The sequence below is a fragment of the Gekko japonicus genome, unplaced genomic scaffold (assembly GCF_001447785.1).
Source record: "Gekko japonicus isolate JY-2015 unplaced genomic scaffold, Gekko_japonicus_V1.1 scaffold303, whole genome shotgun sequence".
NCBI lineage: Eukaryota > Metazoa > Chordata > Lepidosauria > Squamata > Gekkonidae > Gekko > Gekko japonicus.
The window spans coordinates 827,313-850,325 of NW_015169180.1; the positions used below are offsets into that span (position 1 = coordinate 827,313).

General features: G+C 40.7%; 1 protein-coding gene across 1 annotated transcript in view; it reads left to right on the forward strand.

The window, feature by feature from the left end:
- COL11A1 (collagen, type XI, alpha 1) overlaps positions 1–23,013 on the forward strand; it is a 362,318-nt gene that overhangs the window by 308,531 nt on the left and 30,774 nt on the right. The window contains exons 54-55 of the mRNA XM_015416098.1: positions 1,193–1,246; positions 2,603–2,656. Of these exons, the coding sequence (XP_015271584.1) occupies positions 1,193–1,246; positions 2,603–2,656 (108 nt within the window). The remainder of the gene's footprint in view (positions 1–1,192; positions 1,247–2,602; positions 2,657–23,013) is intronic.

The window sequence follows — 23,013 nt, forward strand, 5'->3', positions numbered from 1 at the left end:
GGAAAACAATTCTTCACCCACAGGTAGAAACAGTGTTGGAATGGGAGAGATGAATATCCCTGGGAAAGGGGTTCCATAATTTTGGCACCACAACTAAGAAGGCCATTTCTCAGGTTGTCATTCATCTAGTCTCAGAAGGTGGACCTCAGACCATAGTGGTTAAGTAGGTTCATACAAAAAAAAGGTGTCCTTAAGGTATGCTGGTCCCAAATAATAAGGGGCTTTAAAGGTCAACACCAGCACCTTGAATTGGGCCCAGGAGCCAGTGGAAAAGGACCAAGACTGGAATAATATAATCTCTGTGACCCAGTCTTGCCAAAATCCTGGCTGCAGCATTCCGTACTAATTGACGTTTCTGAACATTTTTCAAGGGCAGCCCCACACAGAGCACATTACAGCAGTCCAATATAGGTGTTAGCAGGGCATGTTCCACGATAGCCAGATCTTTTCTGCCAAGGACAATCCACAGCTGGTTTTTGAGAGATTTAAGACTGGTTCCTACAATACACCAGCAGCTTACTATAGCAAGTAACTTGCTGTAACATTAGAGCCATAAAGTCCCATGAGCATTGCTATTTTTTTTTAATTCAGGTGGGTAGCATGTTCGTCTAAAGCAGCTGGAAAAAGTTTGAATCCAGTGGCATCTTTAAGACCAAAACAGTTTTATTCAACTATAAGCTTTCATGTGCATGCGGACTTCTTCAGATAGCAGAAGAAGTGTACATGCACAGGAAAGCTTATACCTTGAATAAAACTTTGTTGGTCTTAAAGGTGCCACTGGACTCAAACTTTTTTCTCCTTTTTTATAGAAGTGAAGCTCTGACCTTATGCATTTCTAATGCCACTGTGCTCATGCTTTGAATAAGTAGTATTTTTTCCCATTTCAGCTAGTCTGTCACTGATACTGACTTGAAAAATGTCAACCCCATGCATTATATCTCGTGCATTTCTGCTATTGAAGCTAAGCAGAGCTCTCCCTTTAAGCTGGGAGCAATCTGTAAGCCACTCGGAGCTCTTCAGAGGAAAAGGAGAATTTGTGCAGTAAATGAATAGGTTTTAGTAGCACTTTCTGAGAATCTATAGTGGTCCTCAAAAGAATTTCATCTTTATGGGTAGGTCATAAAGTTCAATTGTGCTAAGTGATGTGAACTTTTTTTTCTTTTTTTTCTCTTTCCTTTTTTGGTTCTTGTAGGGTACTGATGGTACAGGAGGAGACAAAGGTGAAGATGGTGACCCAGGCCAACCTGTAAGTATACTTGGGAAAACTTATTTAATTTTTCTTAATAGAAAAAAAAATGAAAGAATAAGCAGTGTAGATAATTAGTACTAAATGGCCTTCCCAACTAATTTGATAACCAGAAAGTTACATATGTTTCTTCCAAATTAAATTTGTTTCATACACCACAGCACTATCCTAATATCAGCCAAGACAGAGCCTGGTGTTTTGATTTGTGTGCTCTGTGAACATGCAGAAATATGATGATGGGAGTGCAGTCCTAAGCAGAATTATATCCTTCTAAGCACATTAACATCAATGGATTTAGACAGGTATAACTGCTTAGGACTGCATTGTCAGATGTATGTGTGGACAGATTATAGGAAGGTATTTAGAAAGAACATGGGGCAGGACCCGCGATACTTGCGGGGGGGAGGGAGCTCCACACCTATGAGGAAGAGGAGGAAGCAGCAGCCGGTTCCCCCCATCTCCTCCACCCCCCCTCCACCCCCCCGCTCGATCTCCCCCTCTTGCCTCTCTCCACGCGGGCCTCCCTGCTCTCTTCCCTCCCCCTCCGCAGCGAAAAGTGACAGAGCGTCCCCTGCGCATGCGCAGGGGACGCTCTGTCACTTTTGGGGGATTTAAGTATCCCCCCGATATTTTTTTACAGGTTTCAGATTTTTGTGCACACCTGGGGACTTCCCCAAGTGTGCACAAACATCTCCCTCCCCCCCAGGTGCCCCCGATGTGCGGAAATAAGTATCCGCACGCAGGGGGCGACTTCGGTATTAGATATATAGATTTGACGACTGGCCATTCCCAGTGGAATTTGTGGCTTTTTTTTCCTTTGAACAGTAGATAGCCATGCAATATCACAAACTTTTGAAAATACCATCAGTTTTCTAAATGATTTGCCAAGTAGCATATGGGATGTGCTTTTCAAGAAACACAAGCTCAAGGCTCCCTTGGGCATGTGGAGTAGTTGGAACCAAATATAATGAATCTGTAATTGCAGAGGGAGATTTCTGCATATGTTGATATTAAGGGCACTAAGAGAAGGCAGGAGACATAAACAAAGGTGCAGCGATGTCTCTGTAGTACATTTTACACAAGAAGAAGAATTGGAACTGTGTTGATTGCTGAGGAGGCCAGTTGATCAAACAGCATGGATATATGTCATAAATAGCCTGAAGCATGATGGAAAAGAACAGCTGTCCTTCGCCAATTATTTCTTATAATTAAGTTACATACCATTTCTTAGTGTATTCACCACAGAGGATGCCAGATTAAACATGCTTGAAATTGTCTTCATTGTGATGCTCATATTTGCTTTTTAATAACACTCACCAGAAACTATGACATATTAATACCGATACCTTATTGCAGGGTCCTCCAGGTCCCTCAGGTGAAGCAGGCCCTCCTGGACCTCCCGGAAAGAGAGTAAGTCCTCTACAGATTCCCCCCCCCCAGTCATTTGACCTTAATAATTGTTCTGTTTTATGTTTTTGTTTTTACATGTGCTAAATATTTTTAACTGTTAACATCTGCCACCACATTGTTGAGATAATTTAGATTGATTCAAATGTTCATAAACGTATAAGCACCCCACCAAAAAAAATTAAATACAACCAGAGTTAAGAATTTCCATAATCAGTAATTAATAATTATACAATGGTTATGTATCATTTTGCTTCAGAAACTTGCAGTCTTTCTCCACCACAGGCTAATCACAATACACCAGCTGTGTCTTGTGCCCCACTCTGAGTTTTTGCTGCTTCTCTGGAACAAGGGATATGGCAAGCACTTGACCAGCCAAAATGCACAGCTGGTGCATTTGCATTCAACGTCACATGATTTATAGGCCTGAACTATCATTTGAAAGAATACAACTACTCTTGTGATAGTCATTTTTATGATCTCCCTAATAGATTGTCCCTGATAACATAAGATACTTTGTGCCACAACTCATGATCACTTTTAATGTAACATTTTGCAACTTCAGATCCATGAAAAGCTGTATGTGTGGCATCTTTGTGCCTTTGTTCAATCACAGGTACTCCTTTCATAGTGGTCCTAATGAAATGATTGAATTGATTTTTTTCCAGGCCTCTACTTTTACTTCAGGATAATGTAGAGATCTATGGAAACATCTGATGGCATGCTTTCTTGTGTAACTAGAGCATCCAAATTATAGACAGTAAGAAATTATCAGGAACTCAGTGTTGGAGAATTTCAGAAGATGTATAGTTTCTTTTTCATCTCTGTGTGTGTGCACCTGGAAGTCCTGGTGACCTCTGGTGACTGACTGTGTGTGCGCCTGGAAGTCATGGCAACCTCTGGTGACTTACCCCTACTGGGGACCTGGAGGATATTCAGAGAGGGTGGCTGAATAAAGCCTGCCCCCCCTCCCAACTGCTGGTATTCCAATGAGGTCTCAAATCCAAGTACTTGCCAGAGTCGACACTGCTTAGCTTCTGAGATCTGACAAGATTGGGCTTGCCTGGACTATCCAGGTCCGGGAAGAAGATGTGTCGTTTCCATTGATTTTTACAGAAATCATACATTAGTTGTGGCATCCATTTCCTTAGAAAAGTCCCTTGATACCACTGACCTCCATAAATAGAAGTACACTTAACCTACATTTTCCAGCTTAACTGAGTTATGGATTACCGCATTAGGGAAAATGAGCAATTAGTGTATGTTAGAGCACCATCAACATTGCTATAAAGCATGTTGAGTGCATTATATAATGAGTACATGGCAATTTTATATTTTAAGAAACTGGTGCAAATGAATTATTCAGCTCATTTTTTCTAGGATTGCTACTTCTCTAAAAGGAAAAAAGGGATTTTACTCATTAGGGCATGCTAATTCATTTAAATTAGAGCTGCAGGCTTTGATCACTTTAATTGGTATATTAATCAACTAAAGCTTTAGCTGATTAATTAGTAGGGAATAAATTTTAATCTGCGAGCTGTGAGTTAAGGACCCCCTTAATTCTTAAGACTATTTTGGTACTGGTATGTTCCTGCAATAGAAGATGAAAAATAAAATATCTGGAAGGGTCTTTCTTCTGATGCTGAAGAGTAGCTTTTGTTTATTACCTTATATGTTATTTTACACTTCATTCAGTATCTCAAAAAGGCACCTATATAGATTTTTTGCAATACACAAAAATATTTAAAATTTAATTGATTAATTCATCAGCTAAAAGGCACGTGATTAATCAACTAAAATCATTTTCTTGGTTGCCAGCCAAATAAAAATACAATTTTACAGATTTGTTCCATCTTAGAGAAACAAGTAAGCCTGAGAATACTTGCCAATTACACAGTAATTGCAATAAAACCTTTTAAAAATAATTAGAATATTTTCAGTCTGTGTCTGTTGCTCTACTGGCCTCATTCCTGAAAATAGCCCCACTTGGCCATGTTGACTGACTCACAATCAAAATACTCTAAACAGCTACCCGGTATCACTGTCATGTTGACTTCAAGCAAAGCCTGGAATGACCTGCAGTTCCAGATATATCTGCATCCTCAGATTCTAACAAATCCTAGAAGTCAAGTATGTTTCTTCCAATACGCAGAGGTAGAAGCATTGGTTTTAATATTTATTAGAAGAGGAAATTATTACTCAACAGTCGACTATCATAGTACCTTATTTCGCTTCATGTAGCTAGTTCATTGCTGGGATGGTGCCAAAACAGGCTTTGCAGATTTGTTCACAGGCTGTTTTGGGATGGTCTGCTAACAGAAACAAGAATGGGATCTGCATACAAAGGAAGCCTTGCATTAGTTGAGTGGTGAGGAGCCACTTAGGTTGGGGTTCCAGCCCTTAGTTTGCGGTTGCAGCACTTTCCAACAGGGTCCTACATGTAAGTGCTGTGGAAGTCAGGAAATAAAGCAGAAATATGTCAAATTTACATTAAGTCACTGGTACATTTATGGTAGTTAGCTTAACTAATTAAATCTGAAGAACAGATAAGTACATGACAATTAGACTGAGGCATTTACAGGGCAAAAAGAAATCTGTAAGCTTTTGAGATCGACTGCAAATTAATGTATGCATTTGGAGGAAGGTAGGAAAACATCCTCATGTGAGATAGTTGATATTGATGTGAGTCACATATCAGTTAACAGCAGACTCATCGCAAGTTGATTTTATCATGCCAGTTTTACCTGAACGTGCTCCCTCCCCCCCCTCCCCGTGAATGGGGTGATGGCTGACACTACTTCATGAAAATAATAGAAAAGTTGTCCAGTACAGTAAAGGAAAACTGCACACAACATGAGGATCCCTTTTCGCAAGAAATATTTTTTTCCATGAAATTAATGAGAAAATTAATCCTGTTATTTTATGTTGCCAAAATGTTGTGTCTAAATCAGTCCTTAGAAGAAAAAGTTTACACAAGAATTAGTGCTTGGCTCATCAGTTGAACAATTGTTGGCTTCGCTGGAATAACAGATTCGAGCTCCTGCAGGACAGTGGCCTAGATCATGACGGCACAATTTATGAAGAGAGCCAAGTGAGCATCTCCCATTCCATTAATAATTGTTCCATGACTCAGCTGTGCCCCATGTTTTAACTTACCTGCATTCTGGGGTGTAGCTTAGAGAATTTCAATCAATCAATCAATCAATCAAGAGAATTGCTACAATTAATCCCAGAAGTGATTGCATCACAGCACAAAAAGAAATTGCGAGCCGCCTGACCTGGATAGCCCAGGCAAGCCTGTTCTCATCAGATCTCAGAAGCTAGGCGGGGTCAACTCTGGCAAGTACTTGGATAGGAGACCTCTTTGGAGTACCAGAGGTGGGAGGCAGGTGCAGGCTTTATTCAGCCACCTCTCTGAGTATCCTCCAGGCCCCCAGTAGGGGTCAGTCACCAGAGGTCACCATGATTTCCAGGTGCGTACACACTCACGTGCACACACGCATATATGAAAAATGCAAGAAAAGAAAAAAAAGTGACATGATTGTGCCATTACATCAAGACACTTCTTTGCATGGTTTGAATCGGTGTGTATCTGCACTCATGCACATTGTAATATATAAGGGAGAAAGCTGTGTATACTGAAGAATGTGGTAAACTAAATCTAACCAAATCCAGAAACAATAAAAATGGAACAAAGAAAAATTGCTCATATTTCATTGCTGTTCCGTAAACAAGATCAAATAATTCAGAACCCTAAAATCCAGGGGAAAATTAGGTAGAAAGAATACGAGGATCCCCGTTTCTTACGACTAAGCCAAACAGCCATATATTGGGGGCAGCCAGGTTTTTGACACCCACTCCCCCTAAGTTTTTGCTCCAGGCAAGCAGCAAATACAGGAAGTATACCAAGCCCTTTTGACAGTCACACAAGGTAGGTGGGTTTCTTTTGGCTTGGAGGCTTCTGAGTTGTACAGACGTGGCATAAATAGGTTTTAAATCACCTTCCAACCTTGCAGATGCATTCAGTTATGTATAGGTAACACATTCATTCTGAACAAACCTGGTTGGATTCAGACATTATGTTCAATTAATGCTGGAGCCTTCCTCCAATGGAATGAACCTTCATCCAGTACAATGTTCTTTCCTCAGGTAGAAGAAGCATGTTCCATTGGTGGAAATGTCCTTGCACTGGTCCATTATTAGTGAACAAAACCTACTCAACCCAGTGTTTATTAAATGAAACAGGTCCTCGTAAAATGCTTAAGATTTTGTTTTAAGAGAGAATAATATTTAGCACCCCTTATGAATATACAGTGGAGGTGAAGAATAGATTTAAGGGACTAGATTTGGTAGACAGAGTGCCTGAAGAACTATAGATGAAGGTTCTTGACATTGTACAGGAGGCAGCAATCAGGACCATCCCAAAGAAAAAGAAATGCAAGAAAGCAAAGTGGCTATCTGATGAGGCTTTACAAATAACAGAGGAAAGAAGGAAAGTGAAAGGCAAATGTGAAAAGGAAAGATTTACCCAACTGAATGTGGATTTCCAGAGAACAGCAAGGAAAGATTAGGAGGCCTTCCTGAATGAACTATGCAAAGTAATAGAGGAAAACAATAGAATGGGAAGGACTAGAGATCTTTTCAAGAAAATTGGAGAAATCAAGGGAACATTTCGTGCAAAGCCGGACATGATAAAGGACAAAAATAGTAGGGAACTAACAGAAACAGAAGAGATTAGGAAGAGGTGGCAAGAATACACAGAAGAACTATACAAGAAGGATCTAAATGTCCTTGACAACCATGACGGTGTGATCATTGCCCTCGAACCAGACATCCTGAAGTGTGAAGTCAAATGGCCCTTAGAAAGCATTACTAACAACAAAGCCAGCGGAGGTGATGGTATCCCAGCTGAGCTATTCAAAGTCTTCAAAGATGATGCTGTTAATGTGCTGCACTCTATATGCCAGCAAATTTGGAAAATGCAACAGTGGCCACAGGATTGGAAAAAGTCAATTTACATTCCAATTCCAAAGAAGGGCAATGCCAAGGAATGTTCAAACTATTGCACAATTGCACTCATTTTACATGCTAGCAAGGTCATGCTAAAGATCCTACAAACTAGGCTTCAGCAGTACGTGGATAGAGAACTACCAGAAGTACAAGCTGGGTTTTGAAGAGGTAGAGAAACTAGAGATCAAATTGCCAACATTCGTTGGATTATGAAAAAAGCAAGGGAGTACCAGAAAAACATCTTCTTCTACTTCATTGACTACCGTAAAGCCTTTGATTGTGTGGATCACAACAAACTATGGCAAGTCCTTAAAGAGATGGGAGTACCAGACCACCTCACATGTCTCCTTAGAAATCTGTGTAAGGGTCAAGAAGCAACAGTTAGAACTGGATATGTAACAACTGATTGGTTTAGCATAGGAAAAGGAGTACAACAAGGATGTATATTGTCACCCTGCTTATTTAATTATTATGCAGAGTACATCATGTGAAATGCCAGCCTGGATTAATCACAAACCAGAATTAAGATTGTTGGGAAGAACATCAACAACCTCAGATATGCAGGCGATACCACTCTAATGGCAGAAAGTGAAGAGGACCTAAAGAATCTCTTGCTCAGGCTGAAAGAGGAGAGCACAAAAGTTGGCTTGAAACTCAACATCCAAAAAACTAAGATCATGGCATCCGGCCCCATAACTCCTTGACAAATAGAAGGAGAAGTCATGGAAACAGTGACAGACTTCACATTCCTGGGATCCAATATCACTGCAGATGGTGACTGTAGCCATGAAATTAAAAGACTCCTGCTCCTTGTAAGGAAAGTGATGGCAAACCTAGACAGCATAATAAAAAGTAGAGACAAAAGTCTGTATGATCAAAGCAATGGTATTCCCAGTAGTAATGTATGGCTGCGAGAGTTGGACCATAAGAAAGGCCAAGCACCAAAGAATAAATGCTTTTGAATTATAGTGCTGGAGAAGACTCTTGTTGGACTGCAAGGAGATCAGATCAGTCAATCCTAAAAGAAATCAACCCTAACTGTTCCATGGAGGCTAGATACTGAAGCTGAAACTCAAATACTTTGGCCACCAAATTAGAAGGGAGCAATCACTGGAGAAGACCCTGATGCTGGGAAAGATTGAAGGTAACAGAAGAAGGGGACGATGAGATGGTTAGACAGTGGATGAGATGGTTAGACAGTGTTATCGATGTAACGAACATAAAATTGAGCAAACTCCGGAGGGGGGCAGAAGACAGGAGGGCCTGGCGTGATGTGGTCCATGGGGTTGTGAAGAGTTGGACTCAACTGTGCGACTGAACGACTGTGTGACTGAACTGCTTTAGAAAAATAGCGAGTATTTTAGTTATGCCTGAAAAGTTGATAGGCCTGTCATTATCCTGCCATCATTTGTCTTTTGATCATATGAAGGCTTATAAGTGCATAGCTTGAACAATCTCTGTCAATGTGTCAATATCTAAGCTTTCTTTTTCAAGCAATCAGATGAATATTTTACATTAAAAAAAACAAATTCAGCATTATTAAACATAAGCTAGATCTATTTAACAAAATGAGTTAAACTGTATAGTAGGCTTGAGTGACCTGACATGCTTAATTTAGTTTTATCTATTTTACACAATAATCTATTTGTTCCACCTACTTAGTGAACATTTATAATGCTGAAAATAATTACTGTAGCATAAGTAATCTTATCACTAGAAATACGTGAAGATTAGCAGTAATGTTTGTCAGAGCTGAGCTGAGCTGAGCTGAGCCGAGCCGAGCCGAGCCACTTTTGCAATAATTGAAAAGTCCTGTTTTTCAGTGACATTTACCTGCCCCCTTGAAACTTTGTCCAGTTTTTTGCCCATGTCCTGAGCAGCAGATGGAAATGCTCAGAAGCTTCCAAAGCTCCAGGGAACTGTGCAGAGTATGAGCTAGCCTCATGGCAATAGTAAGGGAATCATCCAAACTTTGACAGCTATCGAGCTGTCAAGGAAGATCTTACTCCAGCCCAAATGAGATCAAGTTTAGACAGTTGCATGGGCTGGGTGGAAGGTGTGTAGGGACCAAGCAGTTGGGTTAATGAGCTTCTCTAAGCTTACTCAGTCTGCTCCTTTACTCCCAAGGATCAGAATTTTCCAGAGCTGTCTCCTATGCTGACATTAGTGAGGGCAAATGAAGCTGTTTTATAGTGAGGGTAATGCCTCCTGAACTAGTCCTAGCCAATCATAAATGTGCCAGCCAAACACTGCATTTGGGGTGACATTTCCTAAACAGGCATACACTTTATTCCATTTTGCTACAAGTCCTGAAAAATCGCTTACTGAGTAAAATGTTTATAAATACACCCCACCTCACATGCATCTCAGTGGACATAAGCGGTGGCTTATTTGCAGTGAAATGCATGAGATATGTGTGATACTCTAAGAATGAAAAATAAAATTCAGTCTGTTATTTGTAGTTCTCAAATTGCCTCAAAGATCATTCATCTGTGCCAGGGACTCCAGCCTTCAGGAGATCCCCTTGAATTACAGGTCCCAGAATGCAGATATCAGTTCGCCTGGAGAAAATGGTTGCTTTGGATGGTGGACTCTAGGACATTGTACCCCACTGAGTAAACCTGTGCAACTGAATTTATTTTTCCACCTAATCTATGACAGACGGATGAAGTAGAGATTTGGGTTTTTAGAAGTGGAAGCCCTTTGGCCTTCACGTTTACTTTGACTAATATGTTCATTGACATTTCTTCTTTACAGCTACATTCCTGTTCCATTGCTACAGTCTTTCCTGATTTTACTTCTTACATTTTCCCAAAGACAGCCCTGTCTTCCTTCCCTTCTTTTTGCTCTTTTAACTGTCTCCCAAAATCAATTTATTCCTTTACATCCCACTGCCATAATCAATTAGAGTCATCTTCCAGATCCATTAAATCAGCAATGCCATTATTGGCACTTAATTTTTCCTTCCCAAATCCTCAGGAATTCATTAATGCAGACTCTAACTAGTATTTAATATGGGAGATGGTAGTATCTTTTCTGTGAAATCATTGTTGTGAAAAGTGTTGACTTTAACCATTTAATATCATCCTGAATCTGAATAAGTGTTGGATGGTTCACAGGATGCCATGCAAACCAGACATAAGCAGTCATATTCAGTAAATTGCCACTTCATCTGGATTTCTGCACAATCACTTCTTGGCTTTCAGTGCTTTTATCTTGCATCATGGGAGGGTGCTTTCAAAGAACCTATTAACCTTGATAAACTGATCTGCTAAAATCTCTTCATGGTGACATCACATCAGAAAGGATGTAAATCATTCTGCAATGCAGGGGGGTGTACCTCAAAGATTTTCCTGTTAATTTCAGAGCCAGCCTTTGGGGAGGGCATGCTTTTCATTGTCCTGGAATTTCCAGACTCTTGTAAACATTTCAGGTACTTTTTCAGGTCCTGAAAAGTTAGGGCTAGGGATGGGCATGAACCAGCTAATGAACTAAAGTTCATCATGGATTTTGGCTGGTTCATAGTTCGTGAAACAGTGTTCGAGAACTGAAGACCCACCATGAACTTCCAAAAAAATTGACGCAGTTCATGTAGAGCAGAAAGCAGAGATTTCTTTCTGTTCTTCAGAAAGAAAAAAACAGCTCAACTGTTTGGTTTAAGTGGATGGGAGCCAGAAAGTATATATGGCTTTGAGCCAGGGGCTGGCTGCCCAATAAAGCCCCTTTAAACACCTGATCCACCTAGAGCACTTTGCTCCATATGGATCATCTATTTAAGGGGGCTTTCTTGGGCAGTATTGGATGCCTAAGAAAGTCCCTTTAATCAGCTGATCCACACAGAGCTGCTTGCTCCACACAGATCTGCTGTTGGGTTCAGCTCCAAGCATATTTAATCAATTCAATTTGATTTATTACAATCAAAGATTAGCAAATAACTTAAAATGTTACATATAGCTAAGAGCAAAAATACAACCAGACAGTTAGTACGTTTAAAATGTTTAGTAAATAAGACAAAGGGAATTTTAAAATTTCCTAAGAAGTAATAATCTTCTGTCTGGTAACCATTTAATCCAAACAGCTGAGCTTCACTCCACTGCTCAGCTATTTAGTTTAAATGGCTCCCAGTTTTCTGTGGTGAGCAGAGAGCAGTAGTCTAAATTGTGGTGAGCAGAGAGCAGTAGTCTAAATTGCTCAGAGCTATTTAAAATCCTGCTTTCTTCTCCCTGCCAAAAGCAGGGGGGAGCAGAAAGCAGGGGCCATGAATCCATACAAATGGATATGGTTCACAAAACAACCTCTCAGTTCATATAGGTTCATGGTTTGGTTTCTGATTCAACCATAAACCACAAACTGGACCACAAAAATGTAATTGATGTGCATCCCTAGTTGGGACTATTTTTTCCAATCCCCCCATTCCCCCCCTCCTATAGGCAGTAGGAATAAGCAGGGAGGGAGGGAGAGGCACCACCAAACAGCTGTTAGTCCCATCCCTTTAAATTTTTAAGGGACTAGAAGCACCACCTAACAGCTGATGCTGACTAAGGAGTAATGGAGTACATGGGAATCCTGGTCTACTACCATTGCAAAAAATGAGACCATTTCCTATGTCTTGCTAAAAATTCCAGGTCTAAGGATATAGGAGATAATAGCCTCATTATTTCTTATCAGTAGACCTGGCCTCTTTCCACCTGGCCAGCTTGATCTCTCTCCCTTCCAATTCGTGCCCCCAAAACAGAAACATTCCCAGAACTCTGGGAAATAAAACCTTTTGTCACTTCCAGAATATCAGGAGTGTTTTTGGTCATTCAGAATATCCCCAAGCTAATTTCGGGTTTCATTTTGGCTTGGGTATATTTGAATGGACACCTCTATCTCAGAGCCTGTGAGTGTTTGGATGCAGGAGAGTGTCTCATTCTGCTTGTATACTTTGTATGTATTCTATGCTGGCTTTAATAATCAAAGGGCAAGTTCCCAAACAAGGGTGCTTCTTCTTCATTCATTCATTCATTCCCATATTCAAATATACTTTCATACAGAGAAACCTTATATGGAACTGGGAACTCGACAAAGAAACAGCTGTTTCTCTTCAGTGGCTGCAGACATCTCCATGTCAGAGGCCAGTTCATTGAATTTTTATACTGATGTTTACTCTCAAGTACAAGGTAGCAGTGTCAGTCACCGTTTGTGTAAACCACCTACAGTAGTGATAATAGCTTCCGGAAGTTGAAAAAAAAAGTCAAACTGAACTTCTTGAGTATTTTAATATACCACTGGCCCATCTAGCTCAGGGGTGTACAGCCTTTTACAATTTAAGAGCCAAAGCATGTTAAAATTCAGAGTAAGAGATCAGCAAAGAACCAGGTTGAGATCCTATTTGTATAACTAAAAATATACAGCTTAACAGTACTGATAATTTACATGTTAGTCCATAAAGTTTCTGCAGTCTAAATAGTAAGAACATAAGAACATAAGAGATGCCAATGTTGGATCAGGCCAAAGGCCCATCCAGTCCAACACTCTGTATCCCACAGTGGCCAGAAATACCAGTGCCATCAGGAGGTCCACCAGTGGGACCAGGACATTAGAAGCCCTCCCACTGTTGACCCCCACAAGCACCAAGATGAAAGAGCATCACTTGCCCCAGAGTCCCTATCTATACCTTGTGGCTAATAGCCACTGATGGACCTCTGCTCCATATGCTTATCTAATTCCCTTTTGAAGCCATCCATGCTTGTAGCCGCCACCACTTCCTGTGGCAGTGAATTCCAAGTGTTAATCACTCTTTGGGTGAAGAAGTACTTCCTTTTATCCGTTCTAACCCGACCGCTCAGCAATTTCATGGAGTGCCCATGGGTTCTTGTATTGTGAGAAAGGGAGAAAAGTACCTCTTTCTCTACCTGCTCTTTCCCATGCATAATCTTATAAACCTCAATGATGTCACCCCTCAGTCGTCGTTTCTCCAAGCTAAAGAGCCCTAAGCGCCTTAACCGTTCCTCATAGGGAAAGTGTTCCAACCCTTTTATCATTCGAGTTGCCCTTTTCTGCACTTTTTCCAAAGCTATAATATCCTTTTTAAGGTGTGGTGACCAGAATTGCACACAGTATTCCAGATGAGGTCGCACCATTGATTTATATAGCGGCATTATGATATTGGCTGATCTGTTTACAATACCCTTCCTAATAATCCCCAGCATAGCATTGGCCTTCTTTATTGCAGTCACACACTGTCTCGACATTTTCAGTGAGTTATCTACTACAACTCCAAGATCTCTCTCTTGATCTGTCTCTGCCAGTTCAGACCCCATCAACGTGTATTTATAGTTAGGATTTTTGGCTCCAATGTGCATCACCTTGCACTTGGCCACATTGAACCCCATTTGCCATGTTGACGCCCACTCGCCCATCCTTGACAGATCCCCTTGGAGTGCCTCACAATCCTCACTGGTTTTCACCACCCTGAACAACTTTGTATCATCCGCAAATTTAGCCACTTCACTGCTTACTCCCAACTCCAAATCATTAATGAACAAGTTAAAAAGCAGTGGACCAAGTACTGATCCCTGTGGTACCCCACTGCTTACACCCCTCCACTGGGAGAACTGCCCATTTATACTCACTCTCTGTTTTCTATTAATTAGCCAGTTTTTGATCCATAAAAGGACTTGTCCTTTTATCCCATGATTTTTGAGCTTGCTTAGGAGCCTTTGATGAGGAACTTTATCAAAAGCTTTCTGGAAGTCAAGGTAAACAATATCTATTGGATCCCCCTTGTCCACATGTTTGTTCACCCCCTCAAAGAACATTAACAGGTTAGTGAGACAAGATCTTCCCTTACAGAACCCATGTTGAGTCTGCCTCAATAGGTTTTGTTCATCTATGTGCCTACTAATTCTTTCCTTAATAATGGTTTCCACCAATTTACCCGGTATCGACGTCAGACTGACTGGCCTGTAATTTCCCGGATCTCCTCTGGAACCCTTTTTAAAGATGGGAGTGACATTAGCTACCTTCCAGTCCTCAGGAATGGAGGCTGATTTTAAGGAGAGATTACATATTTTTGTCAGGAGATCCACAAGTTCACAATTGAGTTCTTTCAGAACTCTTGGATGTATGCCATCTGGGCCTGGTGATTTATCAGTTTTTAAGTTGTTTATCAGTTTTAGGACCTCCTCTCTCGTCACCTCAATCTGACTCAGGTCTTTCAACACCCCTCCCGAACTCAGCGGCTCTGGAGTGGGCAAGCACCTCTCATCTTCCACAGTGAAGACGGAGGCAAAAAATGCATTTAGCTTCTCAGCCATTTCCCTATCATCCTTCAGTACTCCTTTTACCCCTTGGTCATCCAAGGGCCCCACTGCCTCCCTGGCTGGTTTCCTGTTTCTAATGTATTTGAAGAAAGTTTTATTGTTGGTCTTTACATTTTTTGCTATATGCTCCTCATATTCCCTTTTTGCATGCCTGACCACAGACTTGCATTTTATTTGCCATAGCCTGTGTTCTGTTTTATCAGCCTCACTGTGACTAGCTTTCCACCGCTTAAAGGAATCCTTTTTACCTTTTACAGCTTCCATTACTTTGTTTGTTAACCATGTAGGCTTTTTCTTATACCTGTTTGTGCCTTTCCTAACCTGCGGAATATATTTTATTTGAGCTTCTAGAATTGTAGTTTTAAACAGTTTCCAAGCTTCCCCAATGGTTTTGACCCTTTCTACTTTTCCCTTCAGTTTCCTCCCCACATGTCCCCTCATATCAGAAAAATTACCCCTTTTAAAGTTAAAAGTGGTTGTGTGAGTCTTTTTGGCCAATTCCCTATTTGTACAAATGTTGAACTCAACAACATTATGATCACTGTTCCCAAGCGGTGCAATCACTTTTACATCTCTCACCAGGTCTTGAGTGTTACTTAGGACCAAATCAAGGATCGCCTCTCCCCTGGTAGGTTCCATGACCATCTGCTCCATAGCACAGTCATTTAGAGTGTCTAGAAACTCAATCTCTTTCTCTCGACTAGAACACATATTGACCCAATCAATGTGTGGGTAGTTAAAATCACCTATTACGACACAGTGTTTTTGTCTAGCTGCTATCTTTAATTCATTCATCATTTTATAATCCTCCTCTATCTTTTGATCCGGTGGGCGATAACAAACTCCCAGTGTTAAGTTTCCTTTTGGCCCCCCTATTTCAACCCACAGAACTTCAAGAAGCGAATCCAATTCTCTTAGCCTCTCGATCTTTCTGGACTTTATACCCTCTCTGACATACAGAGCCACCCCACCTCCAACCCTTCCCCCCCTATCCTTCCGATATAATATATAACCGGGAATCACCGTATCCCACTGATTTTCCTCATCCCACCAAGTTTCTGAAATACCCACAATGTCTATTTTTCCCTCTGACACCAAGCACTCCAACTCCCCGATTTTACCTCGGACACTTCGAGCATTTGTATAGAAACAGCTGTAATTTCCCATACTGGTTAAGCCTGCCACCTTCCTCTTGCAATCTCGAGACCTTGTCAGGCAGTCCATGTCACTAGCCATGGTCTCAGTGGACAATTTCAATCCACCTCCCTGTAGAAAAGCACCCCCTTTCCCCCATCTGTCGCTCGCCGCCTCAAGCCATGCACTCGTTGGTGCTGTCTTCTGGCTGCTCTCCTCTTCTCTGCACGACGTACGTTGTGTTTTTTTTATTAAACATCCGTTTGCGCATGCTCCGTTTGGTGCTTGTGCGCAATCGTGGAGACTCGAAAAAAACAACACCTTGTAGCTAGGGAACATGGGCGTGCGCTGGAACTTCCTCCGGAAACACGGTCATACGCCCGCCCTTGCCCCGCGGTTTCTGGAAACTAGTACCTCCACGGTACTAGTTTTTCACTGCGCTGCTTTGGCGTTTAGCCACGGGTTACCGACGGGAGCTCTACACTTGCCAGATGTTGCCCTGTGATCGCGCCAGGAAACTCCGCCTCTCTTCCGTCTCTGAAGCGTGGCTTATGCTCCGTGTGACCGCAGCCATGATCGCAGAAAAACTGGGGGTGGAAGAATTCGTCTCCAGTTGTCTGCTTATCGCTCACAGCGGCTTGGGGGCAGGGAGGAGCAATTGCTTTGGCTGAAAACCAGATCGACATAACCCGGTGAGACTCCGTAGTGACCTCGGAGTAAAAATTACCCCTTTTAAAGTTAAAAGTGGTTGTGTGAGTCTTTTTGGCCAATTCCCTATTTGTACAAATGTTGAACTCAACAACATTATGATCACTGTTCCCAAGTAGTTTTTGCAAGTCTTTTGTAGCACACATAGGATCTCACAAGATTGTTTTAGAGCACTGGCATAAATCTGTGCATTGTTTGCACTTGAATTACTGGCAGCTTGGATTACTGGCAATTACTTAACTCTATAATTCCTCTTTCTGTAAAGCATCACTAAGACGCTCTTGAATCCCAGGAAAAAATATATTTGCCTGCCACTCCTTCTCATACCAGTTATTCTTGCATGCCAACCCATCCAATATGCCTTAATTTAAAGGTTTGTTTTAAAAGAGCCATGTTTGGTTCTGTACTGAGCCATATTTGGTTCAGGAACCATAAATTGCAGGCCCCTGATCTGGCTCAGCATCATGTACATTGACTGGTATCAGCTCTCCAAGATTTCATGCAGTAGAGTCTTATCCAATATCTGCTACCTAAAATTCTTTATCTGGAGAGGCAAAGGATTGAGCCTTTTCAATTGAGCAATTCAAGGCTTATACTGTACCACGGATCCACAGGTCCTCCCTAAAATTCTTTATTATTTTATGGGATGCTGTCCACTTCAAATTCATATATCAAAGAGAAATATTTTGCAGGTTGAAAAAGATTTCTCAGTTTCACTCTTGGGAGGGGGCTGTCAAGGCACGGCTGATTTATGGCAACCACGAAGGGTTTTCAAGGCAAGAGATGTTCAGAGGTAATTTACCATTGTCTATCTCTGTGAAGCAACCCTGGTATTCCTTGGTAGTCCCCATTTAAATACTAACCAGGGCCAGCCCTGTTTAGCTTCTGAGATCAGGCTTGCCTTGTAAGGGCAATTTCACTCTGTAGGAAACAAGAATGTGCCTTTAAATACACAGTAGTTCCTTGTGTCACAGAACAAAGGAAGATGGATAATTGGTCAGATTACCTTTTGGGAAGCTTGTGTACCATCTTCTTAATAAGGAAACCTTGGCTGCCAAGGAATCTCCAAGTTCTTGAGAATACAGTGTGACAAGATGCGCACACATGGTTGTATGAGGGTATGTATTCTGACAATGGCTGCGGTCACACGCAACATTAGCCACGCAAGAGATACGGAAGACAGGCGGAGTTTCCGGGCGCGATCTCACCAGCACATCTGGGGAGCGTAGCGCTTCTGTGGCACAACCGAGGCTTCCTCCCGAAAACGCGCAGCAAAAAACTAGTACCTCGGAGGTACTAGTTTCCGGAAACTGCGGGGCAAGGGCGGGTGTCTGATCACGTTTCCGGTGGCATCCGGCGCCCGCCCATGTCCCCTTGCGAAGAAGGGGTTTTTTTTTCCCCAAGTCTCCGTGGTTGCGCACACGCACCCAACGGAGCATGCAGATTCGTAGTATACACAAAAAAAAGAAAACCAGTTCGCCGCGCCGCGCGCTTCTTTGTTGCACACAGGCATGTGTTGTGATCGACGCCTCTCCGTAACCACGGAAGCTCCACGGTACCTCCACAGAACCTCCACAGGAGGTATGATCGCTTTACTGCATGTTAGTTTGCCCCGGGGCAAACAGCCACGCTCCCCCCCCCCCGCAGTTTCCTGCCCGTGTGACCGGGGCCTATATGTAGGATATGCCTTCCATTTTTAAACCTTGGAACCAAGGGAGAATGCTTGGTCAGGTAAATGCTAGACCTCTTCATATGTCTTGTAGAATTACATGAAACACTGGGGGGAGGGATCCAACAATGATTTATGCTGGGCTTCTTTTTCCATTAGGGTCATATTGCTACCTCAGCAGGATATCTCTAGCACTTGTAAATGAGGTGGAATTCCTTTCCTTGAGTAAATGTACACAGAAAAACTCATAATATGGCAAACAGTTATTTGATTGTAACAAATGTCTGTGTTATATTTATATTTCTTGTAAATAACAAATGATACTGTCTTTAAAAGTGCCTGTTTTCAGTCAGCTGACTGATGGCTCTGAATAGCATTTGTAACATATTTTCAAGGAAATCTTTCAGCTGACGAATGAGACAAAGGTAACATACAATGGACCAAATTAGATTTTTTAATCCATTTTGTTGACTACTGCGCAAAATGTATAGATTTGATAAATGCATCCACATCCAAGTGTAACATAAAAGAATAAATATTATCATGATTAAAAGGAGCCTCTCAATCCTACAACAAAAGATTCAAGTACATAAGCAGCACTTTATACTGGTAACCTGCTCTTGTTGAGGGCTGCTGATGCACACCTGGATTCATTCCCCACCAGTCCTGTTCAGTTGACTAGGTGCATTGGCTATTATTACAGCTATATTAGAGCTGAGAAGGGATTGGGCTCATATATTAATTTCATTTTCTTCTTTATGAGATCTTTTATGCCAGTTAAAATTTTACCAAATCCTTTAAAAAAAATGTGGGAGAGTAAAATAAATGACAATTAGCTGTCTTTCTTTTGCAGAAGTACCATCTGTGAAATGCCAGCAATCAGGGTGTTACAAGAGCTGCTCATGTATCCACTTCACATTCAATGCAGAATTGGCACTGTTTGATAACGAATGTACCCCCTTTGTTTAGTAATCATGATTCATTGTACTTATAATTTAGCGATCACAGTGTTCTTAAGCTCTGCTAATTGATGTTGCAGCTGCATCCCTAGATTAGGAAAAAAAACTATTTATAATTATTGTGAAGTTCTTTCATGGCTTTTCATGTAAGAAGATAGTTGCTTTAACCCTTTTAGAAACCTGCTTGAAGTGGGTCTTGGGAGGTAAATAGGATTTGTTAATTGCTTTGTCACGGCATATGATTCTGTTATGAAGCAAGAGCTGTGGATCTGCTCAGTATGCTCAGTAACATACAACCAATGTCAGCTGATGGATGTACATATTTTCAAACACCCATTCACACTTAACACTTTAATGTATGGTTGTACATATATAGATAAAAATGTAATCCATGCAAAAGTTTTTCCTGTCCTTATAATTATCCCAAGTACATTTTATGCTACTTTTATTAACATGTTTGATAAGTAAACATATTTGGAATGAGCATTAAAGTTTTTTTAAAAATATTAATCCTAGTCCTGAAATTCACTGTGAATCAGAAATTCCAAGTGAATTTAAGTGAAAGAATTCCCATTTAATGCAAAATTGAGGCTAGTATTTAACATAATGGGATAATATCTACAGAGCTATTTTTAATATTATTGCAAATGAGGAAATCCTTTTATATGCAGTATTACCATGGACACAGTTTTTCCCAGGAAAAAATATGGACAATATTCCTTCAGTTCTTCCCTCCTACTGAGCAGAATGTAACTACTGTAATTTAAAAAAGGGGAAGTGCAAGACCCTGCGTGGTCCAAGATTGCTACTGAGTGGGGTTTCCTGTGCTAAGTAATCGCTCACACACACAGTTTAGAGGGAACACTGACCATGAGTAGTCTGCAATATGAATGTTAGACACATATTTCTGTGAATGAGCACCTTTTTCAATATGAAACCCAATTTCACACTATAAAAGCCAAGCTGCCTTTTGCATCTAGGAACTTCTGGCTTAAATATTAGCGCCTGACTAGAGAAAGACGTGTTTAAATCTGAACAAAGACCATCACACTACAATTTGAGGATCTATGACAATGTGTGGAGTCCTTAATCAAGTGGAAAGAGATCAGAGAACTTAAATCCAGTGCTTCAGGACTCAGGAGAAGCGGTATAAAATCTCCTTAATAAATATATAATATATTGAACAGCAACAGAGTATTGGGGTGAATTGAACACACCCAAACAGTCAAAATAATAACAAGTGACACAAAACCAGCAAAACAAGCAAAACAAGCAAAACAACTGTGTGCTATATTTCCCACAACATATTCATAGAGACAGCTTTATGATATAATGTAATAGATATATTACGTCAGTATGCCTATAAAGGTGCTGTTTAGAGCTAGGGAGACCTTGTTCAACAATAATAGAAATAATAGAAAAACATTACCTTGTAGGGAACTGAAAAGGGATTCTCAGCAGTGGTTCTTTGCTCCTGAGGAAGGAACAGAGGTCTGAAACACTGAAAAATTACCTGGGAAAAGTGTTGGACTCTCTCTCTCTATAATTTTGTATATTTACTCTTTGGCCTCTGTATTTTCCTATGATGGATTGTATGGGCATATTGACTTCATATAATAAATATATTACACTTTAAATGAAGTCTCCTTTATGAATATGTTGCAGGAAATATAGCACACAGTTGTTTTTGCTTGTTTTGCTAGTTTTGTGTCACTTTTTACTGTGTGCTGTGCCTTTGTTGTTGTAAAATAATAACAAGGACACTACACAAAATAGCATTGAATACTGGAATGCCTGTAATGAAATTCAAATATTCCAACAGTGTGTACCATTTAAGAAGGGGAAGGCTTCTTAATCAAGCAAGGATATGGAAGGAGACAGTCTAGATTACCTAGGCAATCTAGATTACCTAAGCGAAAACTGAAAAACAGCAGGTAGTCCCAAACTATCCTGTTTCAAATCATATGAAAAGGAAACCTAAAAGGACTGAAATAACTAGTTTTTAGTTTAAAAGGAATGTTGATGCAATAAGAATCTTGTGTAAAATATATGCTAACTAATTTGCGAGGAAGTTCTGATTAAGAGTTTTAAAACCTCGGTGCTTCAGTGCATCTCTTTATTTCTGGACTGTTCTTGTATTTCTGGTGAGTTTTGTTTGAATCAATCTGTGTGTACTTTGCCCCCTTTTGCTGGTTCTCAGCTTTTGTGTCGAAAATAGTATAAAACCACACTTCCTGGGTCTCGCATGGGTACAAGAGACAAGGATGAGCTGATGATGGATCTTGATATGGAAGAGAAAAGAAAAAAGGCAAATAAATATGGAGACTTGATGGCAGCAACAGAACAGCTGGTTTAAGAGTAAAACCCTGCTCCGTGTGCCATCCACGAAAAAATCTAGGATGAAAGATATATGGAGTAGGGCTTTTTTTTGTTGTTGTAATCTCCATTCTGTGGAGATCACTATCTTAAGAAATTTACCAGACCTCTTCGCTTTTGGTTTTCCAGAAGCTATTAAAATGTGTTCTCTTCTGGAAGGCCTTTAGTGGTTTTATCATTTGACCTTTTTATTTGTGTTTGCATCATATTGATCACTTTTGAATTACGTGAATAAGGCTTTAGACATAACGTGTACAAGAGTACATTTCACTTTAAGAAGGGCCTATTGCCAAATTCAGATAGTGTGTTCTGTGGCTTTCTTGGTTAAGGCCTCAATTTAACCCTTCAAAAAGATTATGGATGAAAAGTGCTGGCACAGCTGCTAATTAAATAATGAGCCATTGGCTTTGAGTCTCATCTGCTTTGCCAAAATATGTGTATCATGAAAACAGTGGAATAAAACCATTCTTTAACTGTCTTTGAGAACTGGAATGCAGCAATTTCTAGACTGACATTCTGTCTAATCAAATAGATGCATATATTAAAGAAGAGAATTTAGAGCTTCCAAAATCTCATTGTAGTCAACACAGACATAAGTTTACTCACAATAATAGATAATACTGTGCTTTCCTGCACTATCTGTAGAGGATATCTGAAGATATCTGTAGAGGAAAAGCCATGGAGTATCTTGTGTTAATGGTGTTTTATTTGTTCACAAAGGCACTTGTGTGTGTATTATATCTGACCATGATGAACAGATTTTCTCCTCTTCATTTGGGGAGATGTTCTTTTCATTTTGCATGTAATCTGGAGACCTTTTATATTTGTTTGTATATTTTTAAGCTCATTGTGTGTGGAAAGAGCTGTTCCACACAGAAAGTGTGCAGCACAATAGATCAGTTCATCGCCAAGAAACTCCATCGCTATTTGACTTCTTGCTGATAGATGGATCCACTTGCTATAATTTGCATTTGCAGTGCTGATAGTTGCTTTGATCAAATAAGTGGAAATGTGTACAGAAATTAATGTATGCTGTTCATATCCTGCCTTTTTAAAAAAAGGGGGGGAGGACTCAAGGCAGCTAATGCAAATTGGTGGAAACAGACCTTGCTGTCTCTCCTTCCCTCTGCTGCATAGTCTAAGCAGGCGGGGGCCCGGTGGCTACTTGGCCTAAGGAAAGGAGCACTCTCCCTCACT